General features: G+C 48.8%; 1 protein-coding gene across 2 annotated transcripts; it reads right to left on the bottom strand.

The window, feature by feature from the left end:
• Positions 1-7,144: 7,144 nt before the first annotated feature.
• RBM47 (RNA binding motif protein 47) lies at positions 7,145-17,672 on the bottom strand (the record flags this gene model as incomplete). Of its 2 annotated transcripts, XM_080698170.1 has the most annotated exons (4): positions 7,145-7,381; positions 11,978-12,189; positions 15,760-15,966; positions 16,538-17,672. In XM_080698170.1, the coding sequence occupies 4 exons, from the start codon at positions 17,670-17,672 to the stop codon at positions 7,145-7,147; spliced, it is 1,791 nt and encodes a 596-aa protein (XP_080554296.1). The 2 variants fall into 2 exon arrangements, with proteins under 2 accessions (XP_080554296.1, XP_080554297.1); XM_080698171.1 differs by lacking the exon at positions 15,760-15,966.
• Positions 17,673-19,221: the final 1,549 nt, after the last annotated feature.

Genomic DNA, 19,221 nt, shown 5'->3' with positions numbered 1-19,221 from the left:
AGAATATACAGATAAAAAATCCTTTTATAATGTGACCACAGAAAGGCAACAAATAGAAACAGATGCAGGATGTGAATAGACATTTCTCCAAAGAAGTATAGGAATGGCCAGTAAGCACGTGAAAACACCCCCAGTATCATTAGCCACTAGAGAAATGCAAACCAAAACCACGAGATACCAGTTCATACCCACCAAGAAGGGCTCACCCCAGCTCCGCCTCCAGTACTAGCTCTACTTACTTTTCTGTTCTTTATAGATCCATTGTTCTCTTTATTGAGATTTCTTCTGCACCCTCCCCCTTTTTATGGGTTGGGAGCTTGAACCCAGAGGCCTTCTACCTCTGAGCTACCTCAGCCTTTTTTTATTTTATTTTTTTGTTTTGAAACAGGGTCTCACTAGGTTGCTGAGAACCTCACTATGCTGCTGAGGCTGTCCTTGAACCCACAATCCTCCTGTCTTAGCCTCTCAAGGACTGGGATTACAGGAGTGCACCCCCATGCCCAGCTTCCAGACCTTTATAAACAATTTTGAGACAAGTTCTTGCTAAATTGTCCAGGCTGGCCTCGAACTTGCAATCCTCCTGCCTCAGCCTTTCAAGTAGCTGATATTACAGACATGCACTACCTTGCCTGGCTACCTATTTATTTCTTAACAATAAAATTTTAAAACATTTCTTGACATAGAGTAAGTATGCAGTTGGCATACAAGGCCACTACTCTGATCATCCTCTAAGACTTTAACATTATTTCCAAACCCAAGAAAGATGAGGAACGAGGGAAAAAAATGCTCGCTGAGGGCAGCCTTGAGTGAGTGCCCAGTAGTTTGGAAATTTATACTCAAGGGGCTGAGGGATTATGCTAAAGAGATGATTTTTGCTATTGTTCCTTGTGCTCGGTAAGTTGCCCTGTGTAGAGGCTGGACCATGATAAGACTTGGTTTCGTTTCCAGAATTTCTCTTCATTTGGAAAGGGGAGATTAGGGGCTTGTCATAAAACTGAGTCAACACAGCACTTTCTGTAAGATTGAGAAAGTGTCACGTGGTCATATTTGAACTGGGGCGGAGGTGAGAGTACTGAGGTTGATAGAAATCATAGACCCCATAGTCCTACCACGATTTGGAATAAGGTCCTGAAAAAGGAGAGGAAAAATCCCAGCAATCCTGAAGTGGCATGACCTCGTGTTATCATAATACCACAGCTCAAAAGGTCTTTACCCAGCACCCCCAGCAAGGTCAGCTCAGAAACAATTAGGCTTCGGTGACACGGCTTACTTGCCTCAGAATGACTAAGGCCTATTTAAACCTTGTGGTTGGCTAATCATTAATGAAGATTTTTGACAAACAAAGTAAAGCAAGCCAAGAACTAAGGGTGGCTAAAAATTAGCTCAGGAAAGGTCATATTTCTTGCAAATATAGGATTTGCTGTTGCTTATGATAGTGGAGATAATTGTGCAGAACAGAGTTGGAAGGGACTCTAATCCTACCCGGGAAGCCGGGGTGTCCCTGAAGACTCTGCCTGGCATCCTCTTCAACCCTCTGTCACCTGGGGACCATAGTCCTCTATCCATCACCTGTGGCTTTACTCAGATCAGTGGGGATGTCTTCACAGGCACGTGCAGCTGCTGTAGACCCCAGAAGGGAAAAGGTGGGAGGTCCCAGATGCTAGCATCTGGACCCACAGAAGGAAAGAGCTTTGGCTGCCCCTGCAAACGCTCCTCTCAGGTGCACCAAGCTCGAGACAACTCCCAGCTTCAGCAGTGTAGCTAACACAGGGCTATACCTATTTCTAAAAGAAACACAAAGTCCTAAAGAGGAACAAATGACCTAGGTTTCTTCTCATTTGAACACTGGCTTCCAACTTCCTCGTTAAAGGAACAAGACCTGTTCCTACATGGCGAACCCAGAGCCCTGAGCCATGCTTGCTGTTGAATGAGCGGGGGCTGAGCCTCTGCCTTCTTCTCTGGAGGGGGCCACACTGAACTGCTTGCTGGGGACACGACTACACAGTGTCTTTCCCCTGAGCCAGGTGTTCCTGGTTCCCTTTTCTCCCTAATCATCTGGCCTGGCTTCTCCTCATCCCATCACTGCCTGACACCGCTTCTTCCCCAGACCTCTCTTGGCCTTTGACCCAGCCTGGGGTGGGGTCCCCTCTCGCAAGGTGCTGTCTGGAGGTTTCTGACGGTCTTCAGATTCTAGAAGGCTTTAGAAAGGGTAGATTTTGCTGACTCTCAGTCTCTCTAAAGTTTTCTACTGTGCTACCACAGAGTTGGACTCAACAAATGTATACTGAAGATATGGGTGGATAAAAGAAAAGGCTTGGGCTGAGAGTGTGGCGGAGTGGTGCCATGCTTGCCCAGCATTCATAAGACCCTTGGTTTGATTCCCAGCACTGAAAAAAAAAAGTGGGGGGGTGGCTTATGGGGAAATACATCTATGCTACAGTTCAAAATTAAATGGAAGTAACCTTTTACAAAAGTGCCTACGACATTTCCAGTTTTTATTTTATTTATCCCACCTTTAAACTTTGGGATGAGAAATGCAGAAGGGGCAGAATAAGGTGAGGACGCCCGGGCCATCCTACTCTGTAAGTCTTTATAAAGCTGAAAATACAATTATTTTTGTTTAGGATTATGATGGTCAAAATGTCATTTCTCTGAAACAGCCATGTCAAAATGATTTTAAAAAACCGCTTGGACATAAAGTCTGACTTTGTAATATATACCGTGTAATAATGGAGGTCATTTCCAAGAAAAATCAGACTCTGCTAACTGTTCTTTCCTGGGCTCATGATAGATATTTTTGAAATAAAAAGATAAGGGGTTATTTATTCTAGGATCAGAGGGATAAAGGAGAGGTCCACCTGTGTAGCCCCGAGGTAGAGCATGTGTTCAGCATGTGCGAGGTCCTGGGTTCCATCCCCAGCACCTAACAAATCTGGGAGAGTAGAGCTGATCTCCCATGACAGTTGGTCAGCCCCTCCATCATCTTTGGGATCCTGGTAGACAAGATTCCCCAAATCTTCCAGGACACATTGTTTTCCCAGGCAACCTCACGCGGCTGTGACTTCCAGGCTGAGAAGAGGCATTTCCAGCCATTCAGCCTTCAGTTCTCAGTCCCCAGACTGCATATGAAAAGTCAGCAGAAAGGAAGCCAACCGCGCTGGTACCAAATCTTCTCTTGTTCCAGAAGGCTAGGCCTGCCCATTTCCAGGGTCAGTGTGCTACTTAGGGAACCTGGGCCTTGGAGTCTGAGTGCAGATTTGAGCCCAGGTTTTTCCCAGCTGTGTGACCTGGAGTGCTGTGGTTACTATGGGTCTGGTCCGCCTGAGCATCGGGATGGAGCCAGAGGCCAACGGGTCGCAGTCGCAGCATTGACCTTAGCCCGCCTCTACCCCTCTCCTCGCAGAGTCTGTCCTCTCGGTGGAGAGTGGGAGGAGCAACGCCACGGCCCTGAGGACACCTGGCACCTGCAGTGGGGCCACAGCAGTTTCGCGTGATTGCTAACTTTTTTTTTAACGGGATCCATCGAACTCACAAAGTGTGACTCTTCTAGGGTGCCTGTACTTTGTCTTAGAGCAAGAAGAAATCCGTAGGTCCTGTTGCTCTTAAAAGCATTGCAAATGAGCTGTTTCCCTGGGAAGTTTCCAGGCCTGTTCTGCCTCTAAATAGGCCTCTATACTTTGAACAGGAAGCAGGAAATTAGGATTCAAGGAAATGTAAGGCAGGAGTCCATGACCCAGGTTCAAAAGTAAGAAGGTAAAATTCTTCTTTTTTTTTTTTTGTAGTCCTGGGGATGGCACTCAGGCTCACACATGCTGGCCAAGTGCTCTACCACTGAGTGGCACCTCCAGCGCCCTCCTCCTAAAAAAAGTAAATTCTTTATCTTAATCACTGGCGAAGCCATGTGGAGCAAGTTTGAAAAGTACAATAATTCTGCTGACAACTCGTTTTCTCTCTCATCACTTGCTTGGCTTGGCTGATACTGTCTGAAGTTGGAGATGATCTCTAGAGAAAAGGGAAGGGGGGTATTGTGTTAACCTTGCTGTGCACTGGGAAAAGGAGAAACAAGAAAGCTCTGGTTTCTGATGCAGTGACCAACGTCAAGGCCACCCTGCACACTCACAGGTCACCAGACGAGTCACGGTCGCACCACCAGCCTCTGTGTAGAGTGCTGAGTGCAAAGCTCTCGGGAACAGACGTCAGCCTGGAGGGCGGCCAGTGCTTAGCAGTGTATGAGCGCTCAGCGTCCTACCACCCGAGCCAGGGGTGGAGGCCACTGACAGCTTACAGTTTAACTCTGTCACCTATCTTCCACGGTGACTCCAAGCCACAGGCAGGACAATAACCTGCCCATTACTTAATTGCTTCCATGCTGTAAAGGATTTTTTCTAATTTGTTGGGGGAAAAAGAATCTCTAAAGAATTCTTTCAAAAAGAATCTCTCAGTTGGGCATGATAGCACATGGGCACATGCCTGTAATCTCAGTATTCAAGGCCAGCCATAGCAACTTAGCAAGGCTTTGTTTCTAAATAAAATATAAAAATGGCGGGGATGTAACTCTAAGGTAGAATGCCCCTAGGTTCAATTACCAGGACCATCCCCTCCAAAACAACCCAAAAAGCCAAAAGAAACCCACAATTTAAAATAAAGTCTCAAAATTGCTTTAAAGAAAGCTTTATTTACTACATACATCCTAAGAATGTACTGAAAATGGACCAAGATCTAAAAAGCTTTTCAAGTACAAAGCGGCTACAGATAACTACTAAACTACTTGCATGTTTGAAACAGAAGGTTGAAACTTTTTTAAAAACATTTATATAGTTTGTTCTTAACCCTAAAAAAAAAGTTCACATTTCAAGTTATAAACTTACCTCAGTAGTGTACATGAAATGGTTTCGAAACAAAAGAAACAGGTAAGACCACAGCTAGGAGGCTCACTGATCACTTAGCTGGCAGTCACCAACATGTGTTTTTAAGGTAGTTGGCAGGTGCCATGTTAAGATACTTCCAGGCACATGTAAGATACAGTGAGAACACTGGATCAGGGCTTCATCCATGGCCTCCGTGGCCATCCCTCACTGGAAGGAGAGGACTCCTTTCACACAGTCAAGGGAGGAGGATCTGACCCAACTTGCCTCTTGTTGGCTTCCTCGCTCCAGCGGATTCAGGTCTGGATGCAGCGTGTTGGGTACATCACCAGAAACATTGCACAAGTACTTTATGTCACTCAAGAATGATGGAAAGGAACATCAGCCATGTTTAAAGGCCTTCACAGGCACTCAATAATTTCATAGAATAGTTAAATAAATATTCCTTATATATATAAAAACTCATCCCATCGAGATGAGGGGGAAAAGGCATCTGAGAGTCTCTTAACTAAAAAAAAAAAAAAAAAAAAATCTAAAAGCATTTGCTAAGGGCATGATCCTATATTTAATCCACAAATAAGAAGTCAGCCACCAACAAAAATCCAGTGAGTGGAATGCTGTGACGGGCCTCTCCCATGACATAAGAACACCACCGCGCCTTTGCTACCTTATTGCACACCTCACTTCCTTGGTGGAGCCTTTACAACGATCCGAGTTGGCGCATTTCACAACAGAGATGACAATCTTAACGTTCTACTGTATTTTACATTCACTCTGCTAAACAAAAGCCTTTAAAACGGGCACGAAACACTGCGACAAAAATATTTACTTCCTAATAAAACAAACCTTTTTTAATAACATTGAAATAAAATGGTTTCCTTTTGCATTAAACTATGTAACCATCAACTTCAGCAACATGAACAGGACTAAGAAGCACTAGAAGATATTTACAGACTCTTGGCTCCTGTGGGTCTTGCTCCTCCTCGGATGCGTGTGCCCGATTCAGTTCACTTGCCGAGTGCACGGCAATGAGGGAAAACCCTGTGCCACAAGCACACTGTCTCCGGCACCCTGGAGGACCGCAGGCGATGCGCACGAAACACGGTGAGGCGAACAGAAGCTTAACCTTCGCCAACAAGAGTCTTTAGGGTCTTGTCTCCAAAAACATACATTCTTTGTCTCTAAAAACTCATACTTCAAAAATGAATAAAATAAAAACATCAGAAAGGGAACTAAAGTCTTACTCTGGACAATTAAATAGCTATGCAAAGATATCTTATGCAAACATATTAAAACCTTGTGCTTGCACGTATTCCGCTGTTGAAAAGTAGCACAGAGAGAAGATAATACCTCCCCAACCCAACCCAAATCCCCCCCCCCCCCAAATGCATCAAAACAAAATACCCCAGCAAAATCCCAGGAAGAAGTACAAGTCACCAGTTGTCTTCTCTATCAGAGTTCTTCATCTGTCCTAGACTTGCCAAACTCTGAAGTTAGACTAGCGATGGGGGAGGGAACATGTTTAGCAATAAAGGCACAGGGAGAGTGAGCCCAAGGCTGGGTGGCAGGCGAGAGCATTCCAGTGTTTGGACTCCGACAGCAACGAGTCTTTTCCATGTTGGGCTGAGGAGAGATTGTTTAATTTCTTTTAAAAACTAGAAGGATCTTGGTAACACCATCCACCCTTAATGCCGGTGGAAATACAGCAGAGGTTTTTTTTTTACTCATTTTAAAATTGCACTTTCCAGCATCACCTTTCAAATAACGCTTTATGTAGTATTTTAAAGCACTACTGTGTGTATCCTTAAATATCAAATATTTTTTTTCAAAATCGCTCCCTAGCTGCTCAAGTGTGCTTTTTTCTTAATATATAGCTGATATATTATTGAAGGTACTACAAAATAGAAATCTCTGGAGTGCAGAAGTTAAGAAAATAACCTTCATACTGAAAATATATCCTTAAAAAACAAAACAACACAAAACCTCTATACAAACGTAGTACAGCATACAAATGTTTAAAAGATGGTATTAAGGCACATACTTTGCAAGTCTCTTAGAAATGTGGGAACACAGGCCTGCTAAGTTGAAAACAGTCTTACAAAAAAACAAGTGAAAACTTCATGTATATAAAATATATATCTGTGTGATCGTGGCTAACATTCTTCACTTTCAGGTTTCACATGTGTGCGAATCCAACATGCTCTTTCTTCATAAATAGTAAAGCATCCGTTCCTTCAGTGGTGCTTCGGGCCTGTCTGCTCGGTCGCGGGTGGCCGGCCTCAGTACGTCTGGTAGACGTCGTGAATGGGGACCTGGATGGCTGCGGCGGGGAAGGCCTGAGGTATGTAGCCCGCTGCGTACCCTCCGTAGACGGCGGCCGCGGCGTTCTTCTGTAGTGTGGCGATCGTGGCCGTGGCGGGAGCAGCGAAGGGGACGTAGCTGGCCCCGTAGATGCCGGCAGTGGGGATTCTCGGAACGTTTGGAGCCACCGTGTACACTGGGGTTATGGGGCGGCCCTGAGAGGAGAGACAAAGAATCCTTCCTGAACGTGTGAATATACTATCACCCCTTCATTCAGAGCAAGGGTGGAATGAAGTTTCCACTGTCAGGGTGGGCAGGGAGAGGGGTTAGCAAGTAGTGTGTGTGTGTGTGTGTGTGTGTGTGTGTGTGTGTGTGCTGTAATTTTGCATCATCTTGGGTACAGAGTGTCAGAAAAGTCCATGCACATAACTCTTGGTGGCTTTTATGACTTCGTCCCCCACCCCCCTTCCCTAACCCCCCTCACTCACTGCCCTGGAGTCTCTGCTCATCTATCTGATGTCGCCCTTATAAGGATCTAAATATCTATCTACCCTATGGCCCAGCGATATGGCTCCCGAGCAGCTTCCTAAGGAAGCAAAATCAGATTATAATGACACTTGCATATCCATGTTCACGGCAGCACAGTTTACATACAAGAGCCAAATTATGGAACTACCCTCGGGGTCTAAAACTTCAGTATATATACCCAATGGATTTTACTCAGCCATAAAGAAGAACAAAATCGCATCATTTGCAGGACAATGGATGGAACTTGAGAATATACTGAGTATAGCCAGTCTCAAACAATGACGAGGCGCATGCACTCCTCAATATGGAAGGAAGTACCATGCTTTAGGGATTTATAGCATGTTTTATAACATGGGTAGTAGACATTAAAGAGGCAAGGTAGAGCGCATCCCAAGGCATATAACTCATTTACACTTCATTATTTGATAGGATGAAATCCAGTGGTGAACGGGAGAGAACTGGAAGGCTGAGGGAAAGTTGCAATACTCTGGAATCTTCTACCCATCTACTCAGTCTGTGCCCTCAGAACATGCTGGAAAGAGGAGGTGAAAGTCCACTCTCCACACGGTAATCAAAAATAAGTATTTTCAAGCCAGGTGTTGTGGCAAATACTTATAATCCCAGCATTCGGGAGGCTGAGACAAGAGGATCATGGTTTGCAGACAGCCTCAGCTACTTAGTGAGGCCCTTTGCAACTCAGTGAGACCCTGTTTCAGAATAAAGAATAAAAACTAGGGCTGGGGGTGTAGCTCTGGGTTCCATCCCCAATATTACAAAAAAGAAAATAGTGTTTTCACTAAGATATGGCCCCTAAATACATGCCAGCTGCCTCGACTCATACTTAAATGATAGAATACAATCTTTTTTCAAGCCAGAGAGGAGACTGTACCAACTCAATGGATCTGGTCTCCAAAGAGATTTTCAACTGTGACCTTAAAATTTCATGATCATACATATATAATTTCCAGTCAATGCGACTGAGGGTTCCCACCATCTCCCACCTAAGACTGACACCACTGTGTGTACAAAATAGAAACTTAGTGAAGGAAACTGACTGATGTGGAGAAATGGAGAAAACACCTCAGAGGTTCGGACACTTAAGCTATGTTTGGATGGACAAGGAGTTTCCAAATGAGGAATGTCAAGGTAAGCAAAGCTGCCTCGGTGCAGATGGCCACTGGACCTGTACTCCCGTCCCTCTACCTAACCCTAACCCTAACCCTAACCCCTGACCCTAACCCTAACCCCTAACCCCTAACCCTAACCCCTGACCCTAACCCTAACCCTAACCCAACCCTAACCCTAACCCTAAGGCGCCATGTTTTCAGAACAAACAGGAGTAGGAGGGGAAGACCGTGAGGTTTAGTGCTGGGCTACTCTCCGAGCAGCTGCTGTCCACTTGCCTAGTACTGGGCAGTAATTTACAAAACTCAGCGTGGTTCATGACTCAACGACACAGAGCACCCCTGGGCAGTTACTAGCCACAGTACCAAGCTGTACGTGCATGCGCATAACTTCCCAGTATGTGTGATCAATTTGTGTCTGTGGCATCGGTCAGGATGTGACTGTAATACCCACTTTGTAGATGTCGTTTTCTGTAATACGAGAAGAGAGCAGAGACGAGGCATCTCATCTGCGGGCTGGGGGACAGCCTCAACCTGGCCACCCGCCAGCCATGTGGCTCTAGGCAATTTGGTGGCCTCCCGGAGCCTAGGTTGTTCTTATGTGACTGATGGCTCCCACCATCTCCCGCCTGAGGTCCGACAGCACTTGTGAACACCAGGCAGAAGCGGGTCAATGAGCCTCTGTGGGAAGCACTGTTGTGGAGAGCCAGTGAGGGACAGTTGCATCAGTCCAGCATCGGCAGAGAGAAGGGCTAAAGGAAAACCAAGAGGGACCCAGGGGGAAATGCTTACCCACTCGACATCTTTGAAAACTGTTTTTCATTCAACCAAGGAAACTGAAGCCATGAGTTGGGGTGGGCCTGTGAGTTTCACTTCTTCCTGCTATGCCGGGTTCTTGTGAGCACAGAGGCTTGTAAACAGTATTCCTGGCAGCTCTGTTCTAATCACCACCATCCCTCTTCACTGCGCGCAGTTTGTTTTTGTTCTCATCCCTCTAATTTTGCTAAGAAGCCCTTTATATCAGTATAAGTACTATAGCTTTGTTACCAATAACACCCCCAGGTAGCACTAACCTCCCCTAGCAAATGAGGGGACACAAGTTTCCGTCCTAGGTGTTTACAAGGTATGAGACCTTCCCCCATAGCACATTCAGGGGTGAGAGGTGGTGCAGTGGGAAGGTGGCCGGTGGGGAAGGGGAAGGGACTGTAGTTTCCGTCCTGTCAAAGAGGCAGAGACATTCTTACTTCTCCTGTACCAATTTGTTGTCAAGGTTGGAAACACTTTGAGAAATCAGTTGGAAAAAGTGCAAGCTTAGCATGTATGTCTTCATTGCTTGCAAAAGCTACTTGAAAATTTGGACATGAAATGGCTAAGCAGGACCCGCAGCACTGCGAGGCAGGAGAGGGTGACGGGAGGTATATGCCACAGGAGGCTCTGGAGGCCACGGCTCGGGAGATCGGCATCCGGTGTGGCTCAGAGTAGTGTTCTTTGCACCAGCCAGAGATGCTTAAAATGTCCCAAGGTGGGGTGTGGCAGAGAATTCAGAAGAAGCTGAGGGCTGATTATGCTGGAAAACCCAGGTTAAAAAACTTAGATGAGGACTAGGTATTTGGATTTGAGAAAACACCAAAGTCATGTAGGTTAAAAGTCAGTCACTCCAGGCATTCTGCAGAAAGCACTGGAGGAAGAAAAACCTAGCAGGGCGCACGCTTATAATCCCAGCATTCGGGAGGCTGAGACAGGAGGATCCGGGTTCACGGCCAGCCTCAGGTACTTATTGAGGCCCCCTGCAACTTAGTGAGACCCTATTTCAAAATAAAGAATAAAAAATAAGGCTGCGGGTATAGCTCAGAGGTAGAATGCCCCTGGGTTCAATCTCCAATACCTCAAAACAAAACAAACAAACAAAAAATCCAGCGCTGAGGTGCTCGTACAAAGTGATCCACTCTAGAACTCTGGCCCAGTCAGTTCAGCTGAAGTGGAATCTTTAGGGTTTTGAGTCTAAGGCTTTCTCTTTCTGGATAATTCTTATTCAATCAGATGAAAGATGCTGGACCTGAGTATTTAGACTGGCAGTAAGGTACTTGTGATCCACTGCCTCCCAGAAAACGGCTCTATCAAGACTGTTTTTCTGTTAAACAGATGTCCTCCCCGTACACTGAAAATACAAAGCTGTGCTGGGTGAATTTCTCGGGAGGCTGAGATAGGAGGACTGCAGGTCCAAGGCCAGCCTCAGCAACTTAGGCCCTTAGCAACTGAGTGAGACCCCATTTCAAAACTAAAAAATAGGGCTGGGGGTGTAGCTCAGAGGTGGAATGCTTCTGGGTTCAATCCCAAATACCAGAAACTTTTTTTTTTTTTTTTTTGCAGGTCTGAGGATGGAATCCAGGGGCATTCGACCTCTGAGCTACACCCCCGGCCCTACTTTTTATTCTTTATTGCGAAACAGGGTCTCACTAAGTTGTGGAGGGCCTAAGTAGCTGAGGCTATTTGCAAACTTCGATCCTCTGGTCTCAGCCTCCCAAATGCTGGGATTACAAAGTGTGCACCACCACACCTGGCTCAAACTTTTTTTTAAAAAAAAAGTACATACAATACCATGACTGAACACCCACATGTCGCATTTGTATGTTGGTTCCCCATTTAAAAAATATGAGTAAAATTAGGGTAGCGCATTTTTTACTAAAAATTTCCTTCTTATTCTGAGTCACAATAGAAATTATAAGGGCGAGGCTGTAACTCTGTGGTAGAGTATTCATCCAGCATCTGGCAGGTCCCGGGTTCTATCCCTGGCACCGCAAAAATATTCCAAGATTTAAGTATCACACAATACTACTGTTCTTTTTTTTTTTTTTTTGGTGGTGGTACTGGGGTTCCTGGAAACCCTTCTACCTCTGGGCTACACTCCCAGACCTATTTTTACATTTTTATTTGGAAACAGGGTCTCTTAAGCCAGAGCGCGCGCGGCTTCGAACCTGCTAGATCCTCCTGTCTCCGCCTCCCAAGCGCGGGGATTACAAGTGTGCGCCACCACGCCCGGCAATCCTATTGTTCTAACAGAGGTAAATGGTAAATTCTCAGTGCCGAATACAAAGTGAGTCCACAATAAAGACCCCCCACATCACACACACATCACAATGACTGAGGCAAGAGGTCTACCTGGAAAGGCGGCGGCGTGGACACGGCAGGAATGATGGCTGTGGCGGCGGCGGCGGCGGCTGCGGCGGCAGCGGCAGCGCTGGCTGGGTCGGGCTGCACAGCAATGGGGCTGATCATGTGCTCCATTGTGTGGATTTTGCCGTCTTCGATAATTTTAGGGGCGGGGGCTGCCTGAAACATGGAGTACTGGGCCCCGATCGCAGGGATGGCCACTGCAAGAGAAGCAAGAAGGGAAAGAGGTCTGTCAGTGTCAGTCCCGGAGGAGGCTTTATCACGGCTCTAACACACACACATACACACACACACACACACACACACACACACACACACACACACTTTGGGGGTGCTGGAGATTAAACCCAGGGGTGTTATATCTCTGAGCTGCACCCCCAGACCTTTTTAAAATTTTAATTTCGAAAGCAGGGTCTTGCTAAGTTGCTGACGGTCTCACTATATTGCCTGCCATCTTCATGCCTCAGACTCCCAAGTGCTAAAAATTACAGGCATGCACCACCATGCCTGGCTTGCTATGGTATTTTGAAAAGCCACGGTGAAAGTGCATGTACGACACTGTCAACATGACTTACATTATGATGTGAGACTATAATGCACCAATGAAAGCACATTATAAAAAAATAAAAACCAAGGGGGCAGTCACGGGCCTCTCCACGCTCACTAACGCCCTGGGTATATGGAATGAGGCGCTACCCAGGAGGGAGGGAGGGAGGGGAGGCAGCGATAACTCCGCTGGCTCATCTTGGACTCAGGTTGGCGTGAAGTTTTCCAATAAACATCATGGAAGGAAACTCTAGGGCGAGGCTTCTGCACCGACATTTTCTACTACTTCTACAGAAAGATCTCCTTTGTTTGTGTTTATTTATTTATTTACTTTGGTACTGAGGACTGAACCCAGGGGCATTCTACCTCTGAGCTACATCCCTAGCCCTTTTTATTTTTATTTTTTTTAATTTTGAAACGGGGTTTTGCTAAGTTGCTGAAGCTGGCCTTGAACCTGCGAACCTACTGTCTTAGCCTCCCAAGTACTGGGATTATAGGCTTGTGCCACAGCACCTGGCTTTTTAAAAAAATGTTTAAATTATTTTTAATATTTAAAATACTTTTCTCAAGCCGGGCATGGTAGCGCATGTTTGTAATCCCTGAACTTGGGAGGCGGAGACAGGAGGATGGCGCAGGTTTGAAGCCAGCCGTGCTGGCTTAAGAGACACTGTTTCCAAATAAGAAAAGCATAAAAATAGGTCTGGGAGTGTAGCCCAGAGGTAGAAGGGTTTCCAGGAACCCCAGTACCACCAAAAACAAGCAAACAAAAAACAAAAATAAAAACAAAACAAAACAAAAACCAAAAAACTTTTCTCAGTGGGTTGTAATCATACGTCACGGTGAGATTCAAAGTGACGTGCTCATACGCGCACACAGCACTTGGTGAATTTCTCTCTGTATTCTTCTGCCTCTTACTCTGTGTGCTCTTGAACTCGATGGGGCCTCTGGCCCTGAGAAAACGGGCTCAGAATAGGAGTGACACCCGAGGCCAGAGGCCCCGAGGGTGTGAGCGCGGCGCCTGCCCTCTCAGCCCTGCTCCTCCTAATGGTGGTGCACGTCATCAGACCTGATCGCTCTCACCACTGTCTAAGAAGCAGGCACTGGTGAGGTTCTACTCTGACAACTCAGAGACACGTGTACAAGCTCCTCACACTCCAGCTCAGATCTCAATGTTACTAATTTGAGGGAAGGAAAAAAAAACTAATAAAACCACAAAACCGTCTAATTTTCTAGTGCCCACGAATACCGGTGGGAGCGGCAGAGTGACTGGCATTCCGGTGGGAACTGCCCGCTCAAATCCTTTCTGTGAGCAAGTCCAATGGCGTGATTTCAAGCAGAGATTCAAACAGGCCACGGTGCCAGAGCGTCAGTGTACAAGGAGGAGCGATCAAAAGGAAAAGATCCCGGCCCCGACCTGGGGGAGTTTGTGCAAGTGCACGCCGTGTGTGTTCAAAGGGCAAGCAAGAAAGCGAAATGTCTACAGCACAAAGAATCCTTTCATTTGGGTTTCTTCTCCAAATGTAGGTACATTTATCCTAATAAAGATTGTCCTGATCAAAGGTAAAGAGACAAATGCCGAGGAGCTGAACAATGGTACAGCCGTTCCATCAAAAGTATCTACAACTGTAACCAAATACTTAGCCCGCTTTTCCAACCATAGCTTTCACTGGTCTTGTGCCCAGACAGTTCACTGCCCAGGTACCTCTGCTAAGATACAAAGTTCTCATTTCTGGATGAGCAGAAATAGAGGCCAAAGGGATGAGGCCCAGAGCCGTTCATGCGTTTCAGCTTTATGTGGGGTTGCACTGGGTAACTGATTGGTCCTAGAGACCAGCCGGCAGGAATCTCTACCTCAGGAAACAGGACTTTACCTGGCTAAAGAATGTCTTTTCTCTAGTTAAACCTTAAGCTACTGTAACCTGCCAACAGGAGTCTTTTCCCCAGCAAGTAGAAATGACAACTCCTGTGCCCAGGCTGTGTTATGGAGTTGCAGAGAGCTAGGGCATCTGTTTTATATTGCTCAAGGTGCCAGTGGCATTAGCAAGAAAAACCAGTGCAAGGAGTTACTTAACTCCTTGCAGAGATGGTGGGATTTCTGCATAGGTTAAAAAAAAAAAAAAAAAAAAAAAAGCCCTCTCTGGATTCCTTCAAATGGAGGCTCTACTGGGAACATTTTAGCCCTGGGAGGTCAGTGTGAACTTGTGTCCTAAACACAGACTCCTCTACTCTATTTTTGTCTAGGGGAAGAAGTGCACGATCCTTAACTTAAGAAAATGAATGGACTTCTCACCCTCTTCCATCTACCTTGCATGGGGCCAAGCAGAGGGCAGGAGGAGGCTTGCTCCATTTACCCAAGGACTGGCTTCCCTGTGATTTAACACTTGCGAGCTGTGCGCTGATATCAAGTTTGTGCTGGACTTACAGGCCCAAGTTAAAAAAGTTCCTTGCAGGTTAGGATCAAAAGCCCCTGTCTCAAGTTAGGTGATCTAGAGTGCCAAGACATTGGCAGACAGGGGCGTGGGGCCTGGAGGTGAAAGCCAGGTTCAAGGTGCCTGGCCGGTTGTCTCCTTCCCCACTGAAGCTACTCCTCCAGCAGGAGGAGGAAATGCATGCTGCAAATTAGAATCAGGGCTTTAGCAACTGCAAAAGCTCCCACCTGCTGCCCTGCTCCTGTTTGCTCAGTAAATAACAAATGGTTCTGCTGGCTCTCCAGGGGGGATTTCTACCTTACAACTCTCAGGACTGGTAATAAGCCTGACCCACTGGGTTCTAATGGCTGGGCAGGGCTGGGGGGGTGGGGTATAACTTAGTGTAGAACACTTGCCTAGCATGCAGCAGGCCCCGGGGTTCCGTCTTCACTACTGAAATTTTTAATTTCCCCCAAATTAAAAAGCTCGTCTGATAGCCGGAGCAGAAATAAGCCTCAGGTCTAGCTCTGCCTTCTTGGCCACAGATGGAGGACAGGTCAAACAACTTAAGCGCTACTGGAAAAAGTCCCTGTCTGAGGGTCTGGCTTGAGTGTGGCCGAGGCCGAGGTAGACCATCCCCTAAGCTCCAGACAGGAAGGTCCAGGAGGCCACCTTCTTTCTGCCTAGCCCCTGGCTGCCGATGAGAAGCTGAATCCATGTGCAGGTAGACAGAAGGGCTGGAAGGCTTGGACTCACTTCAGAGGGAGGGCTGGGGTTGAGGCCAAGTAGGTTATTCTCCCTCTGCGTTATACTGACCTGTACCGGGTTTAATGGCAACTGGGTTGACGGCAGAGATTTCCAAATTCGGCACAAGTTCATATCCTTTTTCTTGCTGCTTTCCTTTCCCTTCGTGGTATCGGCTATATATACCACGGCCAGCAGAATATCCCCCGAGGTAGGAACCCCTGGGCCCCGGGGCTCTGTTGCCAGCTGCGCCTCGCCCTCGGCCTCTTATGCTGCCTGCTTATAGTAAGAACACAAAACACGGTGAGCAAGCAAGCGGGACGCACGGGAGGCAGACCTCAGCCCCGGCTTCCGGGCGGGCGGCTAGCGTGTGCTGAGCGGTGCTCTCTGACCGGCCAGCAAAGACGCTCCAGGCAATCTAATTTCAGCCTAGATTTGCACCCCAAGTCACTCTGCTCCGTGCAAGACCGCCAGCTTGCAAGGCGAGTCCCAGGATTGTCAGAGCAACTTTGGTAAAGAAAAACAGCTTACGGGATGCAAAAATAAAGACAGCCCTGGAAAGGGATCTGCCGGTTCACATTCCTGCTGTACCCAGGGAGGTTAAGGACACCGTGAAGCCCAGTTCCCGGGCGAGCAGGAGCTAGAACGAGGTCGGTTTCTTTGTATCCACATCCATCACGACCAACAACAACAACACCGCCCCTGCCCCAGCTCTTCCAGAGTTAACATCAGAAGCGGGTCCCAACCTAATCCTTCCGAGGGGGCGAGGCGGGCGAACCTGCCCCGCGCGCGGCGCAGGCCCGGGCCCCTCCGCCCCCCACCCCGGGTCCCGGGAGAGGCCCCCACTAACCTTTCACGAAGTAGTCGCGGTTGGGCCCGACGAGCGGGTTGTAGGGGTAGCCGTAGTAGGCCAGCGCGTAGGGGTCGCAGGGGTAGACGTAGCCGGGCGGCGGGGCCAGCGCCTCGGCCGCGCCGCCGCCCTTGGCCGCCCGCTGGTAGCGCGAGTACTGCTCCTTGTCCACGGGCTTGGCCAGCGTGACCTCCAGGCACGAGCCCTCCAGCTCCGTGCCGTTGAGGCTGTGCATGGCGCGCACGGCGTCCTCGCGGCTGGCGAAGTGCACGAAGGCGTAGTCGCGGATCTTCTTGACGCGCTCCACGCAGCCCGGGTTGAACTGGCCGAAGCTGCGCTTGATGGTGTCCTCGCTGGTCTCCATCATGAGGTTGCGCACGTACAGGATCTTGACGGTCTCCATCACGTCCTCGTCCACGTCGATCTCGGGCTCGGCCCAGTCCACGGCGATCTGGTGGCCCCAGAGCTGGATGCGGCCGGGCATGAGCTTGCGGCGCGCCATGGCGGCCGCGCGGTGGCTCTCGTACTCCACGAAGGCGAAGCCGCGGTTCTTCATCTTGTCGGCCGCGCTGGCGTACACGATCACGTCCAGCACGCCGTCCGTGACCTTGGCCACCTCCTCCAGGATCTCCTCGCGCTTCTTGGTCTTGGGGATGCCGCCGATGAACAGGCGGCAGTTGTCCACGCTGCCGCACACGCCCAGCAGGCGGCCCGGCCGCACCTCGTGGTTGTTGAGCTCGCGCACGGCGCGCTTGGCCTCGTGGCGCTGGCTGTACATGACGAAGGCGTAGCCGCGGTTCTTGCCGTCGAAGTCCATCATGAGGCGCAGCTCGTAGATGCGGCCCACGGCCTCGAACACGGGCACCAGCTCGTCCTCGTACACGTCGCGCGGGATCTTGCCCACGAAGACCTCGCAGCCGCGCTGCGGGGGCGGCCCGTCCCAGCCCGGCGGCGGCCCGCCGTACTTGCGCTGCCCGTTCTCCTGCACCAGGCTGTAGCCCGTGCGCGCCATCAGCGCCCGCAGCGCCGCCTCGTTGGGCGCGCCCGCCACGCCCTCGGGCGCCTGGGCGGCCGCGGGGGCGCCGCCGGCCGCGGGGGCGCTGCTCGTGGCTGCGGTGGAATCCTCTGCGGTCATAATGTCAGAGGCATGCAGGGCCGGCGGAGCCTGGGGAGGAGAGGGCAGCGTGAGCGGGTGTGCGTGAGCAGGTGTGCGTGAGCAGGTGTGCGTGAGCAGGTGTGCGTGAGCAGGTGTGCGTGAGCAGGTGTGCGCGCGCGCGCGCGTGCAGGGCCAGCGGCCACCTCGGGCCCCGACGTCACGCCGAGGCCACCCCGGTGGGTCTGACCGGGTCAAGCTGTGCAGGGAAAAGCAGAAATGACTCTGCGGGGGGCGGGGAAGGGGAAGTACTTCCCTCTCGTCAGCCCCCACCCCGCCCCCCAGCTTTGAAGCTCAGAGAACCTGCCGTGAGAACCTTCGTTGTTGCAGCAGGGAGCAACATCTTTCGCTTAATTCCTGCAATGGCAACGCAGATTGGTTCGACTATAGCATTATACAGATCCCACATGTTTCTTTGGGGTACATATACTACCGCCTTTTTGTTAGGGCAGCTTTTGAAATGGCTGGAATACGCCCCGCGTGGTGGTGTGCGCTTGTAATCCCCGCGCTTGGGAGGCGGAGACAGGAGGATTGCGCAGGTTCAAAGCCAGCCGCCCTGGCTTAAGAGCCTCTGCTTCCAAATTAAACACACACACACACACACACACACACACACACACACACACACACACACACACACGGTCTGGGAGTGTAGTGTAGACTGGAGGTAGAAGGGCTACCCCAGGAACCCCAGTACCACCAAAAAAAACAAAACAAAACAAAACAAAACAAAAAGGAAATAGAGCTATTTAATTATTTTGCAGTCAGGACCCATGTGCTCTACCACTAATCTGTATCTCCCCATTCCCCTTCTTTTCTTTTCTTTATTTTTTATTTTTTTGTAGTACTGGGGGTGGAACCCAGAGGCTTTCTACCTCCAGGCTATACTCCCAGACCTATTTTATATTTTATTTGGAAACAGGGTCTTACCAAGTCGCTGAGAGCCTCACTAAGTAGCTGAGGCTGGCTTCTGAATCTGCGCGATCCTCCTGCCTCAGCCTCCCAAGTACTGGGATTACAAGTGTGTGCCACCACACCTGGCCCCTTTTCTTAAATTTAATTTTGAGACAGGGTCTTGACAAATTGCCCAGCTGGCCTTGAATCTGCCACCCTCTTGGCCTCAGCCTCCTAGTACCTGGAATTACAGGCAGGCGCCACCGCCTCTGGCAGGAACAATTGTTAGGGAAAACATTGAAGAGGTGTGATTACATGAGTAATAGAGCTGTGTACTGCAGCTTTCAAACAGAAAGAAATGGAACCAGCACATTAACATGGCCTAGGAACTGTATTAAATAGATTTATCTCTCTCTCCGTGTGTGTGTGTGTGTGTGTGTGTGTGTGTGTGTGTGTGTGTGTGATTGAACCCAGAGATATTCTCTTCTGAGCTACACCCTCCCCAGCCCTTTTTATTTTTTATTTGGAAACAGGATCTCACTAAGTTGCTGAGGACCTCACTAGGTTGCTTAGGGTCACCTCTAACCTGATACCCTTCTGTCTCAGCCTCCAAATACTGGGTTTACAGGCACAATCC

This window comes from Muscardinus avellanarius (assembly GCF_963383645.1).
Source record: "Muscardinus avellanarius genome assembly, chromosome: 6".
Lineage (NCBI taxonomy): Eukaryota > Metazoa > Chordata > Mammalia > Rodentia > Gliridae > Muscardinus > Muscardinus avellanarius.
Note: the sequence above shows the minus strand (reverse complement) of the source record. Positions and strands in the feature narration are given on the sequence as shown.